This window comes from Thermobia domestica, chromosome 5 (assembly GCF_964235325.1).
Source record: "Thermobia domestica chromosome 5, izTheDome1.hap1.1, whole genome shotgun sequence".
NCBI lineage: Eukaryota > Metazoa > Arthropoda > Insecta > Zygentoma > Lepismatidae > Thermobia > Thermobia domestica.
This window is the reverse complement of record NC_137458.1, coordinates 125,807,720-125,822,708: the sequence shown is the minus strand read 5'-3', so window position 1 is coordinate 125,822,708 and position 14,989 is coordinate 125,807,720. Positions and strand designations below refer to the sequence as shown.

Genomic DNA, 14,989 nt, shown 5'->3' with positions numbered 1-14,989 from the left:
TTAAAACAATCTTGTTTTCCCATCAAGCAAGTGTATTACTTCTTACAATTAAAAAGAATCTCTAATATATAACGCTGGTACCATATATACAATACCTAGAAACAATAGCTATGAAATCGTCGTAAGAAACAGTTCGACATTCTTAGGTACTTTTTAAATTCCAGATAGAAGATATACAGTATTCGCTGTAAACTTACATTATTAGCTTGAAACGTATGTATATGATCTTTCGTTATGGGCCATAAACCACTACAAATTCAATAATAAGTAGAGAAGTAGAGCGTGATATGTAACAGAAAGTACGACATTACAATAAGTCCATAGAAAAACCTGGATATTGTAACTTATACGTAATTTACTTTAAATCTGGGTCAATCCATCTGAAGTGGTCCAAAGATGGCGAAAATGATTGCTCGACCATCTCAGAAAATTATAGAAATTGGAGTGTGATGAACCTTGTGTATGAGAAAGTCAATAACATCATTCACGCTGTCGAATATACAACTGTTCCTGAATGGCAGCCATCTTTGTTGTCAGTGAAGCGTCTTTTGCATTTGCAACTGTTTACGAAAACTACAGTTGCTCAGGACGTACGAATGAAACAAATTCCAAACAAAAACGAATGTTTAGAGGAGAGACTGAGGTACACGGAGAATATATACTCTTCCTTCTAAATAAATAAATATGCAGGGTTGCAAATCAATACATGAAATCACTAGAAAAAGTGTAGAAAATTACACTTTTAATTGATGTAATTTTTAATGGCATAAAGTGTGTATGTGTGGGGAGGGGGTTTATAAGCTTACTGTTGAATATTATTGCATGTAAAGAGTCTGTAGAAATATCCACACCTATGATACTACTAGCACCGTAGATTTATGGAGGGCCGAAAGTTGAAGTTTGTGATTTTGATGCCATTTTTGGGGCGTAATATCTCAGGAGGGCAAAGTGCTAAAAATTGCTGCTTAGGCCACAAAGTAATCTGTATGTGAATAAACTATTGCAAGAAAAATCATGACTGATATTACATGGAGAAAAAAGTAAGGACATGCTAAAACCGCGAAGAAAGCAGGTTCGTGACAATGGTCATAGCCCGGAAAAAAATTAAATGCTTTGATATGTTTCATGCTAGATCTCAAAAACTACGCATGGTTCAGCAATTAAGTCCGCTTTTGTTCGTGTTCAGTTGTGCAAAAGCTTGCGAGTAGCGTTTGTTCCATCTTTCTCCCTCCATGATCATTGCCATGTCCATATGGTAAGGGGTTTAGCTCCCCCTTGCATCTACGACATCCATCGTCGAACTGAACCGCGGTATTAAGGCACTTAATGTATCAGCAAAGTATCATTGAAATCCAATCCCAGTTACGGAAGTTAATGTGTCACAAGGTTGCGTTACACCTATCTATCCTCTCCTGCTGAAAATGGCGTATTTGTGGAAAATATTTAAAATGATTGTTGTTTTCCTTTTCTCTTATAGCATTACAGTAATAGCTTTTAGTAGCTGTAATTACAACAAGTTCTCGCAACTACACGATTTAAGCAGTGTTGCAAACTTCAGCAATGTTTATCATATCTCCGGAACGGTTTGAGATATCGAAGTGCTGTAAACGGCAAAATTATTTACAGATCCATTACAAACCATACAAGTAACTAGGTATGATACTTATCTCAGCATTTTTTCGAAATAAAGGCTTTAAAAAAAATCAAGCTCTGGTATCTTCGTTCCTATTCATTCGAAACAAGTTATACCATGACCATGGTATCCAACGCTAAAGTACTTTCGATGAGCATTATGGGCATCTCCGTTATGCTGTATTTGCGGTAAAAGCTTCCAAACTTTGGATGTTTGTAATACTATAATATCCGTAGTTTGCAGTACTGAATAATAAAAGTGATATTTTAAGTTTACGTTTGACATGTTGATTTGAGATATATAATATACGCGCCTTTGGCGCGGGAGACCCGGGTTCGATTCCCGGCGGGAGCTCATGTGGTTCGGATTCCACGTTAATCAGTAGGTCCACGTCTCATATAGCCTCGCTGCTGAAAGGGACGCTAAACTAAAATCAACTCAACTTGAGATATATAATAATCTGACGTAGTGCCATTTGAAAAAATATAACTTTGTGTTGGATTGCAACACTGTTTGTTGGGTCTTTCTGTTTAATATATACATAAATGTCCCCCTCGAAAGAGAGACAAGTTGCTATGACTGAGATCTTTCTATAGTTGGATGCAAACAGCGTTATCACAATGAATTATTTCACGGACTTCGTTGTGTACTGTCTTGTTAACTCTTTCTGAGTAGCTAACACTCGCCAAAACCAAACTACTGAATGACAAATTGGCAACACAGCCGAGGTCATTCACTTCTTTCCAAAAAGCAAAGGGAGGTTTCCTCTGCAAGAGGGGGTTGGGGATGGGGCCGAAGTATGTTTCACATAATTTCCGAGGGCGTACTTGAAATAGAAAGGCTTTAGCATTGTATTTCAGCTATTTTATTTGCATTTAATATCAATAAGCACTGTTTTAAACAGCCCAAATTAAAATATTTATCTTAATGGATTGCCTCAACCGACAATTGCTAACAGACGACTAGTTAGTTGGGACTTAAGGAATAAAATATAAAAAATTAAGGGAGGTAATCGAATCACTAGTAGCTTAGATGGTAGAACATTCACCCGGCAGACGGGAGATCAAGTTTCGAGTTTTGCCTTGAGTTAATTTTTGTGTGTCATTCAAACATTGATTCAGTCTTGTCTTTAAAGCTTCAGTGGGGAAATTTCCTTATTTTTTTTCTTTTAGTAATAGTTAAGTAAATTTTAGTAGTAGAGTAGACAGAACTGTAACTTTATGAATATTTTTGGTTACTAACTACTTTCTTTTAAAAATTACTTCTTTTTTCCCTTAGATGACTTCAGAATATTTTGTGGCGATCTGGGAAACGATGTTACCGATGAAGTTTTAGCACGTGCGTTTGGTAAATATCCCTCCTTCCTCAAGGCCAAAGTTGTTCGAGACAAACGGACAAACAAGACTAAGGGATATGGCTTTGTTAGCTTCAAAGATCCTCAAGATTTCATCAAGGCCATGAAAGAAATGAACGGTAAGTATTCTGACTTTATTATTTAATTATTTTCCAGTGATGAAATACTTTTATCACCGTATTACCATATGGTTAATACGAGGAGGTATCAAAAATTCTTGCAATCACCTAGAAGAAATCCATTCTCGAGAACTCTTGACATCATGATGGTATTAGTCCTTCTCTACGTAGTCACCATGTCTAGCGACGCATTTTTGCCAGCGGTTCTTCACTTACCGTAAGCCCGTTTTGTAAAAGTCTACAGCTTGGCTTTGAAACCACCTTCGGGAATGACGTCGTCCCTACTGTCAAAATAGCGTCTTCTGAGTGGACGATTCGTTACTGGGAAGAGAAAAAAGTCACTTGGTGCTGGGTCCGGTGACTATGGGCTTGGGACAATATTTAATATCCTAATTCCACTGCCTTCATCATGGATACATGCAGAATGAACTGGTGTATTATCTGCCAACAGCAGCACCTCTTTAGTGACCAATCTACGACGTTTCTTCTTAAGTTCTTCTTGTAACTTAGTGAGGAGAGGGGAATAATATGTAGGTACTAGTAATAGTTTGCCCCTGTGGTACATAGTCTGTCATGATGACCGCTTCACAGTTCCAGAAATGGAAAGCATCAGCTTAGCGGCAAACTTCTGTACTCGTGCCTTTTCAGGAATGGAGGGGAGAAGGAGGTATGTTTCCATTGTTTGCTCATTTCCTTTGTTTCTGGCTTATAAAGATAAACCCAACTTTTATCCATTGTCACTAGTCCGCCGAAAAAGTCCTCTTCATCCACCTCACAGCGATGCAACCTTTTTCTTGCAGTATCTTCATATGCTGACACTTTCTGAAGATGCAGCTGGTTGTGTATGATATTCCTGGCAGACCCATACTCATATCTGTTGCACACATAACACTTTTAATGATTATGCTCCTGTCTTTCATTATGAACTTCTTAACTTTTTCGTTTAGGTGGTACCATCAGTGAAAATCGGTCATGTGTCCAGTTTGGAATTGCCGTTTCCACTTGCATACCATCTCATAGGATGGGCTTTCATCCCCAGACTTTCATCTCTTCGTGGATCTGCTTTGCTGATTTCCCCTGAAGATGAAGGAATTTAATGATGCTCCGTAGCTTAAGCATGTCAGTTATCGCACCTTCAATGATTTACCTGATAAAAAAAAATAAAAATAAAATTAAAAAAATAAAATAAAATAAAAATAAATAAATCTAACGAGTCAAGAATTTGCATGGTTAACATACAAGGATATACAAGAAGTATAAAATGCATGTCCGACGGGGCTCGTAGTTCATCAACTTCTAGATGATTGAATGGGCTTTTTGATACCTCCCTCGTATGTTTTATTGGGTGTGCTCAGAAATTAATACCATCCTTCTCTTCTCTCATATAATTGAATAGTTTTTATGCCTGACTGTTGCGCGTGATCTCAGTTACGATTCTGCAGTTCTTTTGTGTTGTCCCACAACTAACATCACAAGGTCATCGGGGAGCTACTTCTATTAAGAATTTTAGATTGTGGGCCAAGAAAGAGAGAAACAATATTCTTGAGAGTCAATAAACCGATCACGCATCATCTGCTTGGACGCCCTGGTGGGAGATATTCGGTGAGAAAAATCTAACGTAACATACAGAAAAATCTAACGTACCTGGTACGTAACATACAGGTCCCAGGTCGCTTCCTTCCTTCCTTCCTTCTTCCTTTCCCCAGATAATGTGCTTACCAAGGGATATCATCCCTCATACATGACAGGCTTAAGGCCATAAATACTGGCAATGCCCAAAAATATGTATACATTATAAATCCAATAGAACCTGAATTGTCTGATCAGTGAGAGCCCCTTATTAGCTTGAAAGGTGATCACTGTGTTATTACCATTTTTTCAGTAAATTATTTCATATTTTGGTAACAGATTATTTTTACTTGGTAAGCTTTCAAAATTTTGATGTTATCTGTAAAGTAATAAGTCCATTGGCTTACTGTGGGTTCATTCATCAACAGGGATATGAAACTTCGTGACGAGGATATATAGCCTTGATGCTGACGCCCTCATTAACCCCCCCCCATACTCATTCATTTACTAGTAGGGATATGAAACGGTTAAACCAAAAATTTAAAAATTATGTACAAGTATTTGGTCTAGGAATTAATTCGTGCGGTTGGTACGCACACATTGAAGCTGTAGTACAAACACAAAATACATAAATACCTTAAGAAAAATATTGTCCATCGCTAGCCACCACTTTCGCCCATCTGTCAGGCAATGTACGGATTCCGTGGCGAAAGAAGTCCTCATCCTTGGAAGCGATCCAGTCAGAGACCCATGTTTCGATATCTTCTGAAGAAGTAAACCGCTGTCCAATCAAATCGTTGTTCATGCAATCGAACAAGTAGTAGTCCGAAGGAGCAACGTCTGGTGAATACGGCGGGTGGGGTAAAACTTCCCATCCGACATTTTCTAAATAGGTTTTGACCGGTTTTGCGACATGTGGGCGAGCGTTATCATGTTGAACAATAAGTTTATCATGTCTGTTCTCCCATTCTGGTCGTGTTCTGGCCAGAGCTTGCTTCAAACGCATTAATTGTCGTCGATAACGTTCTCCATTCATAGTTTCACCCGGTTGCAGCAACTCATAGTACACCACACCTTTCATATCCCACCATATGCACAGCATAACCTTTGCACAGTGAATATCTCGTTTTGGTTGTGATGGACCTGGTTCACCTGGTTTCACCCAGGCCTTTTTTCGTTTAGGGTTCTCGTAATGGATCCACTTCTCATCACCCGTAATAATTCGATGCAGAAACCCCTTTCTGCTCTGTCGTTGAAGCAGCAATTCGCAAATGGTTTTTCGTCTTTCAACGTCTCTGTCTTTCAATTCATGTGGAACCCAATGTGACATCTTTTGAATCATTCCCATGGCTTTCAAGCGTTTGGAGACTGTTGTTTGATCAACGCCTAATGCTGCTGCAAGTTGTTCCTGCGTTTGACACGAATCCTGCTCGAGCAATGCTGTCAATTCTTCGTCTTGAAATTTTTTTGACTGTCCAGCTCGCTCTTGGTCTGCCAAGCCGAAATCACCACTTCTAAACCGTGCAAACCACTTCTGACACGTTCGCTCAGCTAGAGCATGGTCACCATACACTTCCACCAAAATACGATGACTTTCAGTCGCACTTTTCTGCATGTTAAAGTAATGCAGCAGGACACCCCGCAAAAACACTTTATCAGGCACAAATTGCGCCATGTTCACTTAACTACAAACTGGTGTTGTTGACGCTTTAATCCACTGCCCTATACTACGAACGATACGCGATGACAGGGGTTTGCAACACATGTGTGGATACAAGGAACTGTGGGACGCTCCGTTCGTTGCGCCATCTCTTGTCCACCCGCACGAATTAATTCCTAGACCAAATATTATTTTTTAACCCTAAGCTATAGGTAAAAAGAATTTTTCGGAATTCAGCCGTCTAAAACAGGCATAACGTTTCCCGACTTTCATTTCTCCGTAATCGAGCCTAAGAGTTCGAAATTTTGTATAGACGTTATAAAACTCTAGACTCTAAATAAGGAGTTTGCAAATTTTGACCTGTAAGAGGATGAAGAGGACTGGGGGATGGCGCTGGTTTTTAGCTTTTTAGCATTATCTCTGACATTGTTAGAGAAGGTGGTGTGTTCTTGTAAGCCATCTGTCGTAGAGGCGAGATAGTGTTATGAGGAATGACCTATACTATGACTTTTGATCTTGCATTTTGATCTGTGCACCAGATTCTAAACCCCTGTTCGGAGTCCACGTTAATAGTACGTCCCGTCCTTCATAACTTCGATGTTGAATAAGAACGCAAATAAAATAATATATCGAATATTGCTGTGCCTAGAACTTGAAACTTTGTATTATTATTTTATTTAGAGGTTAAAACTATCCACAAGAATAGAAGAACTGCTAAAAATCTATTATTGTTATATCATGTTTCTTTTGAATCTGAACTTCAAGACGTGAAAGTTGTATATTGGTAGGGGAGGAGTAAATCAGAGAATGTGAATGTGTCACTTCAATGTGGGTGACATGACACACAGGGAAAATACGAGCAATTTTCATGAAATTGCTGAATATAAAACAGGGTTGTTGGAATTTTCCCAAGGCCAAAACTACCCAATGTATTTTATTTCATTTTTTATTTATTTGTTTTTGGAAAACCCACAATAAAAACCAAAAATCCCATCTTCAAAAATATACTTCAAAACGTGGATTGAAACGATGTGATTATAATTACTTTCTTCAGTCGTGTTTTGAGAAAATCGTCCGAGAAAAACTCAACACCAAGAGTAAAAAACCTCTTACGGATTTTTTAAAGACAGATGATTTATGTCATATTATCAGGTTACCAATGAAACATTTACTTATGAGATATAAAGAAAATCGCTTGAATTAGTTGTGAGAAACTTGTACAAAATAACTCACCCCTTAGAATAAAATACCTCTTGTGAGATTTTTCAGGACAAATTAGTTATGTCGTATTGTCAGGTTATTAAATATGATGAAATTCACTTGAGACTTTATATGAGAAGATTGAGAAAATCGTCTGAAAAAAATCTCGGCCCAAGATTATTAATGAAACTGATTTGAAATACGAACAAAGCCACTAACTATCAAACTCTATGGCTTATGGAACCCAGAGGTTCAATGGCGCGTTCACAAAAGCTCTCCACTGACTTCTATCCATAGCCAACTGGATCCAGTTTCTACTTTGTATTCCTATCTCTGCGAGATCCATCTTAATATTGTCCTCCTATCTGCGCCTAGGTCTTCCTAAAGGTCGTTTTCCGATTGGTCTTCCAGTCAAGACTTTGAAAGCGTTTTTACTTTCTTCCATCCTAGCTACATGACCTGCCCACCTAAGCCTCCGAGACTTGATGACTCTAACAGTGTATGGTAAACCGTATAAATTATGTACTTCCTCGTTATGAAGTTTCAGCCGGAGCCCCTCCCCCCCCTTTTTTTAATGGAAGATTTTGATTTTTACCCTTCAATAAACTACCCTTATTTTTGAGGTAGGAAGAAATTCGACAAACTTCTTTAGAGAATCTTATAAAAATTTAAATTTAAAATTTAGCCTCGATACGTGGAATGGTATGGCTTCTAGGCGAGTGAAAATTTTTAGTTACCAGGACGAGCAAACGAACAATTTTTCAGCGTGTAAGGGCCGTGAAACGTGAAAGTCAATTGAAATCTCGATTTTTATTTTTAACGATCACTATTCTTTCTTTTCTCCTATCGTTGCTAGAAAGAGCAGGTGAAGGAAATCCAAAGATATAACTCTATTTTCTCAACACTACATTTGGATAATTACACAAATAAAAACAAAAGAGTTGCGTTAAAAAAAATCGAGGAACTATCGAATTTTTCATGCGTGTCTGGTGGAGTATGTAACGTATAGAACGATTACCTGTGTTAAAAAGGTCATTTAATTGGAAAACTGATTGTAAGAAAGCACATTGCCAATTAGAAATGAAATTTTTGAAAAAAGTTCCCAACATTTTGGGCTCTTCAAAAAATAAATAAATAAAAGAAAAGAAAAGAAAAGAAAAGAAAAAAAAAACGTCCACTTATTTTTTTTTTTTATCTGGCTCTTGTTCTTGAGGTACTATACCAGGGCTTGGCGTGGTTTGAGAAAAAGTGAAGGACTCTTTAAAGTACCAGGAATTTCAATCCTGTGTGTAATCCGGGTACTATTCAGTGTTACATAGAATTTCCCACCTCTTTGTCATTCAAAAAATGCCTGCTTGTTTCTAGAAATCAAAAAATACATGTATATATGCAAGTGTCAATGGTGCAAAGTGTTTCCCACGGAACGCGGATGGAGCTTCACAAATTTCTTTATGTGACAAGGGAATTTCATAGTTTCATGTATACAATAGAACATGAATGGGTAAAAAGTATTTTGAGTAGGAATACAGTTTTAAATATAAGTACTGGTGCATGGGGTAGGGGTCCTGTGTTCGATCCCAGCTCGCGCCACGTGAGGTTTGTGGTGGATAAAGACCGTGTGCGTGGGTTTTCTCGGTGCTCTCCCGGAGGCCACGGTGGCTCAGTGGTAGAGCGTTCACCTCTGGTGCGTGGGGTCCCGGGTTCGATCCCAGCTCCCGCTAAGTGAACTTTGTGGTGGACAAACACCGTGTGCGTGGGTTTCCTCCGGGTTCTCCCGTTTCCTCCCACTTTATTCATTTCACCATTTCATTCATTACTCATCATCACCGTCTCCTTTAGCCTCACCGGCATAACCGTGGGAAGTAAAACTCAAAGATTTCATTTCATTTTTCGGGGCTCTCCCGTTTCCTTCCACTTTCTTCATTCCACTATTTCATTCATTTTTTATCAGCGTTTCTTTTACCCTAGCTGGCATAATCATGGGACGTAAAACTTTCATTTTTGTTTTTAAATGTAAGTACAAAATAAATGATACATAAATATTTAAGGTAAATACTCAATATATTAACATATCCTGATCGCAAGACCATGTTAATAATTGAATTAGTTGCCCCATAACAGATTTTCAGAATTGAATTTTTCTTCTGAATCAAGTTTCAACATAATATTTCACTGCACATGCTGAACAAAGAAAAAATGGAAAGATGTCCGAAAATTCTCTTTTGTTAGAGAATTACAATTTTTTTTTAAAAAATTCTCTTTTGTTAGAGAATGATTTTTTTTTTTTTTTTTTTTTTTTGCTTTGACCCAGAAAGATGTAGACAAACAATTGGATTGGCTGTCGTCGTGCTTTATTACTTATCTTCTTAATTAAAAAAAAAAAAAAAGAAGAAAGTTATGTAGAGAGAGGTAATTTCATCCTGAAGATGCCTGTGTTCAGAATGGTTGTCCAGTTTTTGTCAAACGTTGTGTCAGATGTTCTGGTCTTAATTATTTTGCTAGTGCCTGTACATCTTACTTTTCGTTCATATGCGTAATTACCATCGTACCCAGAATATTCATTCAATAAACTGGTCTATCAGGGTCAAGAAACAACAAAGTGAAGTTGTGAGACAACAACAGTTACAGTAAGATCAACGAGGGAGAGTTGAACCGAAAAGAGCAATGAAACGTATAATACCGCTAGGTTTGCCTTTTACTGCTGCTTAACTTGCCTACCACTGCTCCCACTCGCACTAAAAACACTGCATTTGAACCAGACTCCAAACATTATGCTATGCTTCGCAGTCTTCTTTCCACTGCTAAAGAACATCTTTTAGACTCTATAATCGTACCTGGATTAAAGGATCTTTTCCTTCTACCTGCTATGAAGCTCATATTCTTCTTATCTTGAAACCTGGGAAATCGGCTACGTTCAGCTCCAGTTATAGGCCAGTTCCTTTGATCAGCTGCTTATGTAAATTATTGGAAAAAAATATCAATGCACGCTTAGTGTGGTATTTGGAGACTAACTCTGCTTTTCAGTCTCCACTGTGGTTTTCGGAACTTCCTTTCCACTACTGATCAATCTTGTCCATCTTGAGAGTGCAATCCAGAATGCTTTTTGCCACCGCGAACATCTGATCGCCATCTTTGATTTTCTGAAGGCCTATGACACCACTTGGCGTTATGGAATTTTACGTCAGCTTCTTTTTTATTTGTTTATTATTTAGGAAGTACGAGGTCGTATGGGCTTTCCAGTTGCTTCTTGCAAGAAAATAACGTTCCACAAGACAGTATCTTTAAGTGCGACTCACTTTGCTGAGGCGGTTATGCCACAGATACTAGTTCCCGTTCATGGAATGCTGTATGTTGACGACATGGAAATTTATTTCTATTCTTACAACCTCCGTGATGCTACTAGACAATAATAACTCACTCTGAACAGGCTTTCACGTTGGTCCACTGGATATACTTTTTCCATAGACAAGAGTAACTGTGTCTATTTTTGTCACTTGCACACTTACGCATATCATCCAGATGTTTATCTGGGCCATCCCCATCTTAATCTAGATCATACACGCTTGTCTTTGTGACAACATCCGATTTCTGGACCTTCAATTTGATCACCGGCTGTCCTGAGCAGTCCATCTACGAGAGCTAAAATGTCACTACGTAAGAGCACTCGATCTTCTAAAAGTGTTGTTCCATACTTCCATACTGATCGCATTATCCTTCTACGACCGTATCGTACCCTAATCAAAGTTGGACTGTGGATACATTGTTTATGGATACGCAAGACTTACACCAACTAAACACTGTCCGTTATCTTTGCATTGGCGACTGGTGCATTCGGAAACAATCCTATTTCCAGCTTATATATTAAAGCGCACGAGCCGTCTTTAACTCAGTGCCGTTATCGCCTGATGCTCTACTATTTTGCGTATCACAAATCTTCAATATTGCTTGGCCAGCTTTTTTTTTTTTTTTTTTTTTTTTAATTACATGCCTATTCTTCAATATTCACTGCTGAATCGTTTGCTTTTTCACAAACTACGTAATGTCTCTGCATGTCATATACCCAGGATCTTAATTGTGTTGTGTGTCTCAGAGTGCTCTGAGTAGCCCTCTTACTGTGCGAAGTAAACATTTTTCGTCCAGCAAATCCTCTGTCAGTCATAGATTATTAGCACAAGAGTGTGAGGTACAACTTTACTGGGTTCCGAGTTGTGTTGGCATAACTGGTATTGAAAGTATTGCTGCCCACAAAGGAGGAGAACTTCATCTCTCCATACCGCCACGGATCTGCATTCGCTATTCACTACTAAGTTGAATAAGCGCTAGAAGCTTGAATGAGACCGGCTGTCAACTATAAATTACGTGTACTCAAACCTGCACTTGGTGTTTGGACCACCAGCTCAACCTCTTCTCGACAGAAGGAACGAATTCAAACTTCAACAGGAGAACGACGTTGCATTGAACATTCACACTAACACATGGATTCCTACTTCATGGCGAAGACCCACCATTGTGTGCGACCTATGAAGCTGGACAGAGTATTTGACATCTGTTTATACTCGTAGATTGTCCTAATCATGCTCAGCTTCGAGCTGACTTTGCTTTACCAGCAGACTTACCAACACTGCTTGGAGATGACCACCGAACGATCTCTCAAGTTTTTGTTTCTTTGTCACCTCCATGTTCTACCTGCATTGTGATTGTCCTAGTGTTTATACTGAACTCATTTCTTGCCTCCTCCTATGTTTGTCCTTTGTCTGTTGTCACTAAACGAATTTTTCGTTTCCAGTTCTATTGGCAATTCTGACAAGTATTTGATTTCTTGTATCTTAAACTTGCCGGTAGCCCCGACCAAAAAAGATTAATACCCTGTGTTACTAATTTTATCGTAGTCCTTTTGTCACTGTTCGTATGTTTTCTGTCTTATATTTTCTTTCATGACAGACTTGTTGCTGAATTTTGACATGGATTTGTGCAAAAAGATCTTTGCAGTATAACGTATCCACTCTTAATCTCATACTCTTACTCTTACCCTAGAAGAACGGAAAATCGTTTCACAGCTGAAGAAAGCAGAGTTCTTCAAATGGTAGGTAATGTTGACTTCGCCGAAGGCATAAGGAAAGACATATGAATATTCTTGGAATTTCGGGAACACACTGGTTTAGTGGTAGAGAGCTTACCTGTGGTTCAAGTTTTCCCTGGTTGGATCTTAGCTCATGTTTGTGGTGGACAGTTGTGTCCGTGAGTTTTCTCGGTGTTCTCCTGTTTCTTTTCAGAATCTTATTCCACCAATCATTCGTTAATCATCTGTCTCCTTTCGCCTGAAGAGCATATATATGGACGTTGAAAATTTCATCCTGGAATTTTAACCAGATATGCATGCAGACAGAGCTCTTGTAGTCTGTACAATGCAGAAGAGAGAAAGAAAACCTAGACACTACACCGCAATTTAGCAAATAAAATGAAAGAGCAGTAGTGTAGTTAGTAAAGTAAGAGCCGAAGATGGGAACAAGCATTCTTATCACCATTAATATGGGTCTAATTATTTTGGTGTCGATACCAAAAGATCATGGCATAAATAAATTCTAATTTCTGTGTCTGAAATGAAAGGGAGGATAAAGTGAGCTTAGGCGAGAGGTTGAATATTCAGGAACAGTGCAATAACATACGTATAAGGAGTGTTCGAATGAAAAGGTACGAAACGTCGTAGATCATGGCATAAATAAATTCTAATTTCTGTGTCTGAAATGAAAGGGAGGATAAAGTGAGCTTAGGCGAGAGGTTGAATATTCAGGAACAGTGCATCCAACATACGTATAAGGAGTGTTTGAATGAAAAGGTACGAAACGTCGTAGATCATGGCATAAATAAATTCTAATTTCTGTGTCTGAAATGAAAGGGAGGATAAAGTGAGCTTAGGCGAGAGGTTGAATATTCAGGAACAGTGCATCCAACATACGTATAAGGAGTGTTTGAATGAAAAGGTACGAAACGTCGTACAAACAAACCGGTTGAAATAGGAATATGTGCGTTGGGAGAACGTAGTGCGAAATCTACGGAAGAGAACGTAGTAGTATGCGCGGGTGCCTCTTATATGACACAGGAGAGAATTAAACAGTTGTGTGTTCCGTCCGGTTAAAGCGGCTGTGCGTGTAAGGAAATCATAGCGTTCACATTGAAAAATTCGATGATTAAGAGCAGCGAGGTGTTGTCAGGCTTCTGACTACGGAAGGGGGTTACACTGGCTGATATTCATCGCCGGCTGGTGGTCGTATACGTGAGAGACTGAGAGTCCGACAAGTCAGTGAGAAAGTAGAGTGCTCGTTTTCGTGAAGTCCGGGAGAGTTCGAGTGATGACCCGAAACCAGGCCAGGCAAACACAGTAATCATGGCTGAACTCATCGACAAGGTGAACGACCTGGTGAGAAGTGATCGGCGTGTCACGATGCGAATGTTGGCAGTGATGGTGGGAGCCTGCGTTGAAACAGTGTGGCCGTGGGACGTAAAACTCAAAAGATTTTATTTCATTTCAAAGAAACAGTGTGGACAGTTGTGCACGGCAAGTTCAGTTACCGGAATGTGTGCGCGCAGAGGGTTTCGAAGATGCTCAGCGAACCGAAAAAAATAAAACTGTGTATGGGGCTAGCAGTGCAACTCCTGTTCTGGTATCATGAAGACTCCGCATTCTTTGGAGCAGATCGTCGCTTGTGACGAGAGTTGGTGCCATAACTTCGAGCCAAAGACAAAGTGAGACAGCATGCAATAGAAGCATGCGTCGTCACCTCCCCCTAAAAAGAATTCAGAGCTGTGACGTCAGCAAGTAAGATGATGTTCACCGTCTTTTTCGACGTCCGAGGTCCGATACTCACCGAATTCCTCGAGGACGAAAAAAACATTAACAGTGATGTGTACTGTACACTCCGTAGCCTACACAAGTCCATTAAGAGCAAACCGCCTGGACTGCTTATGGAGGGAGTGATTCTGCTTCACGATAACGCTCGTTCACACGTCTCCCAGGTCACACAAAGTGTACTGGACAAGTTCAAGTGGTAGCAACTTGAGCATCCGCCCTACAGCCCGGATATGTCGCCCTGTGACTTCCATCTGTTTGGTTCACTAAAGAAACATCTCAGAAGGAAGCGCTTCAACTCGGACGACGAACTAAAGAACATAGTGGAGGACTAGTTGCTGTCACAGCCACAAGAATTCTGAGAATAGGAAATCCTTCGGCTCGTGAAACAGTGAGATAGTTGTTCTCAGGCTTATGGTGATTACGTTTGAATACAGATTTTGATTACCCACAGTGTCGTTTCGTACCTTTTCATTTAAATACTCCTCGTATATTATGGTGCAGTGCTAGAGCACAGGGAGAGCGAGAGAGTTAACTTAAGAGTGGCCCTTCCAATGTATACTATTGGAAAGCAGTAGCGTAAGCCATGGAGGCGCTTCATCTATAT

General features: G+C 39.3%; 1 protein-coding gene across 1 annotated transcript in view; it reads left to right on the top strand.

Annotated features, from left to right (window-relative positions):
• LOC145686111 (RNA-binding protein 42) overlaps window positions 1-14,989 on the top strand; it is a 129,390-nt gene that overhangs the window by 37,346 nt on the left and 77,055 nt on the right. The window contains exon 5 of the mRNA XM_081759076.1: window positions 2,912-3,106. Within this exon, the coding sequence (XP_081615202.1) occupies window positions 2,912-3,106 (195 nt within the window). The remainder of the gene's footprint in view (window positions 1-2,911; window positions 3,107-14,989) is intronic.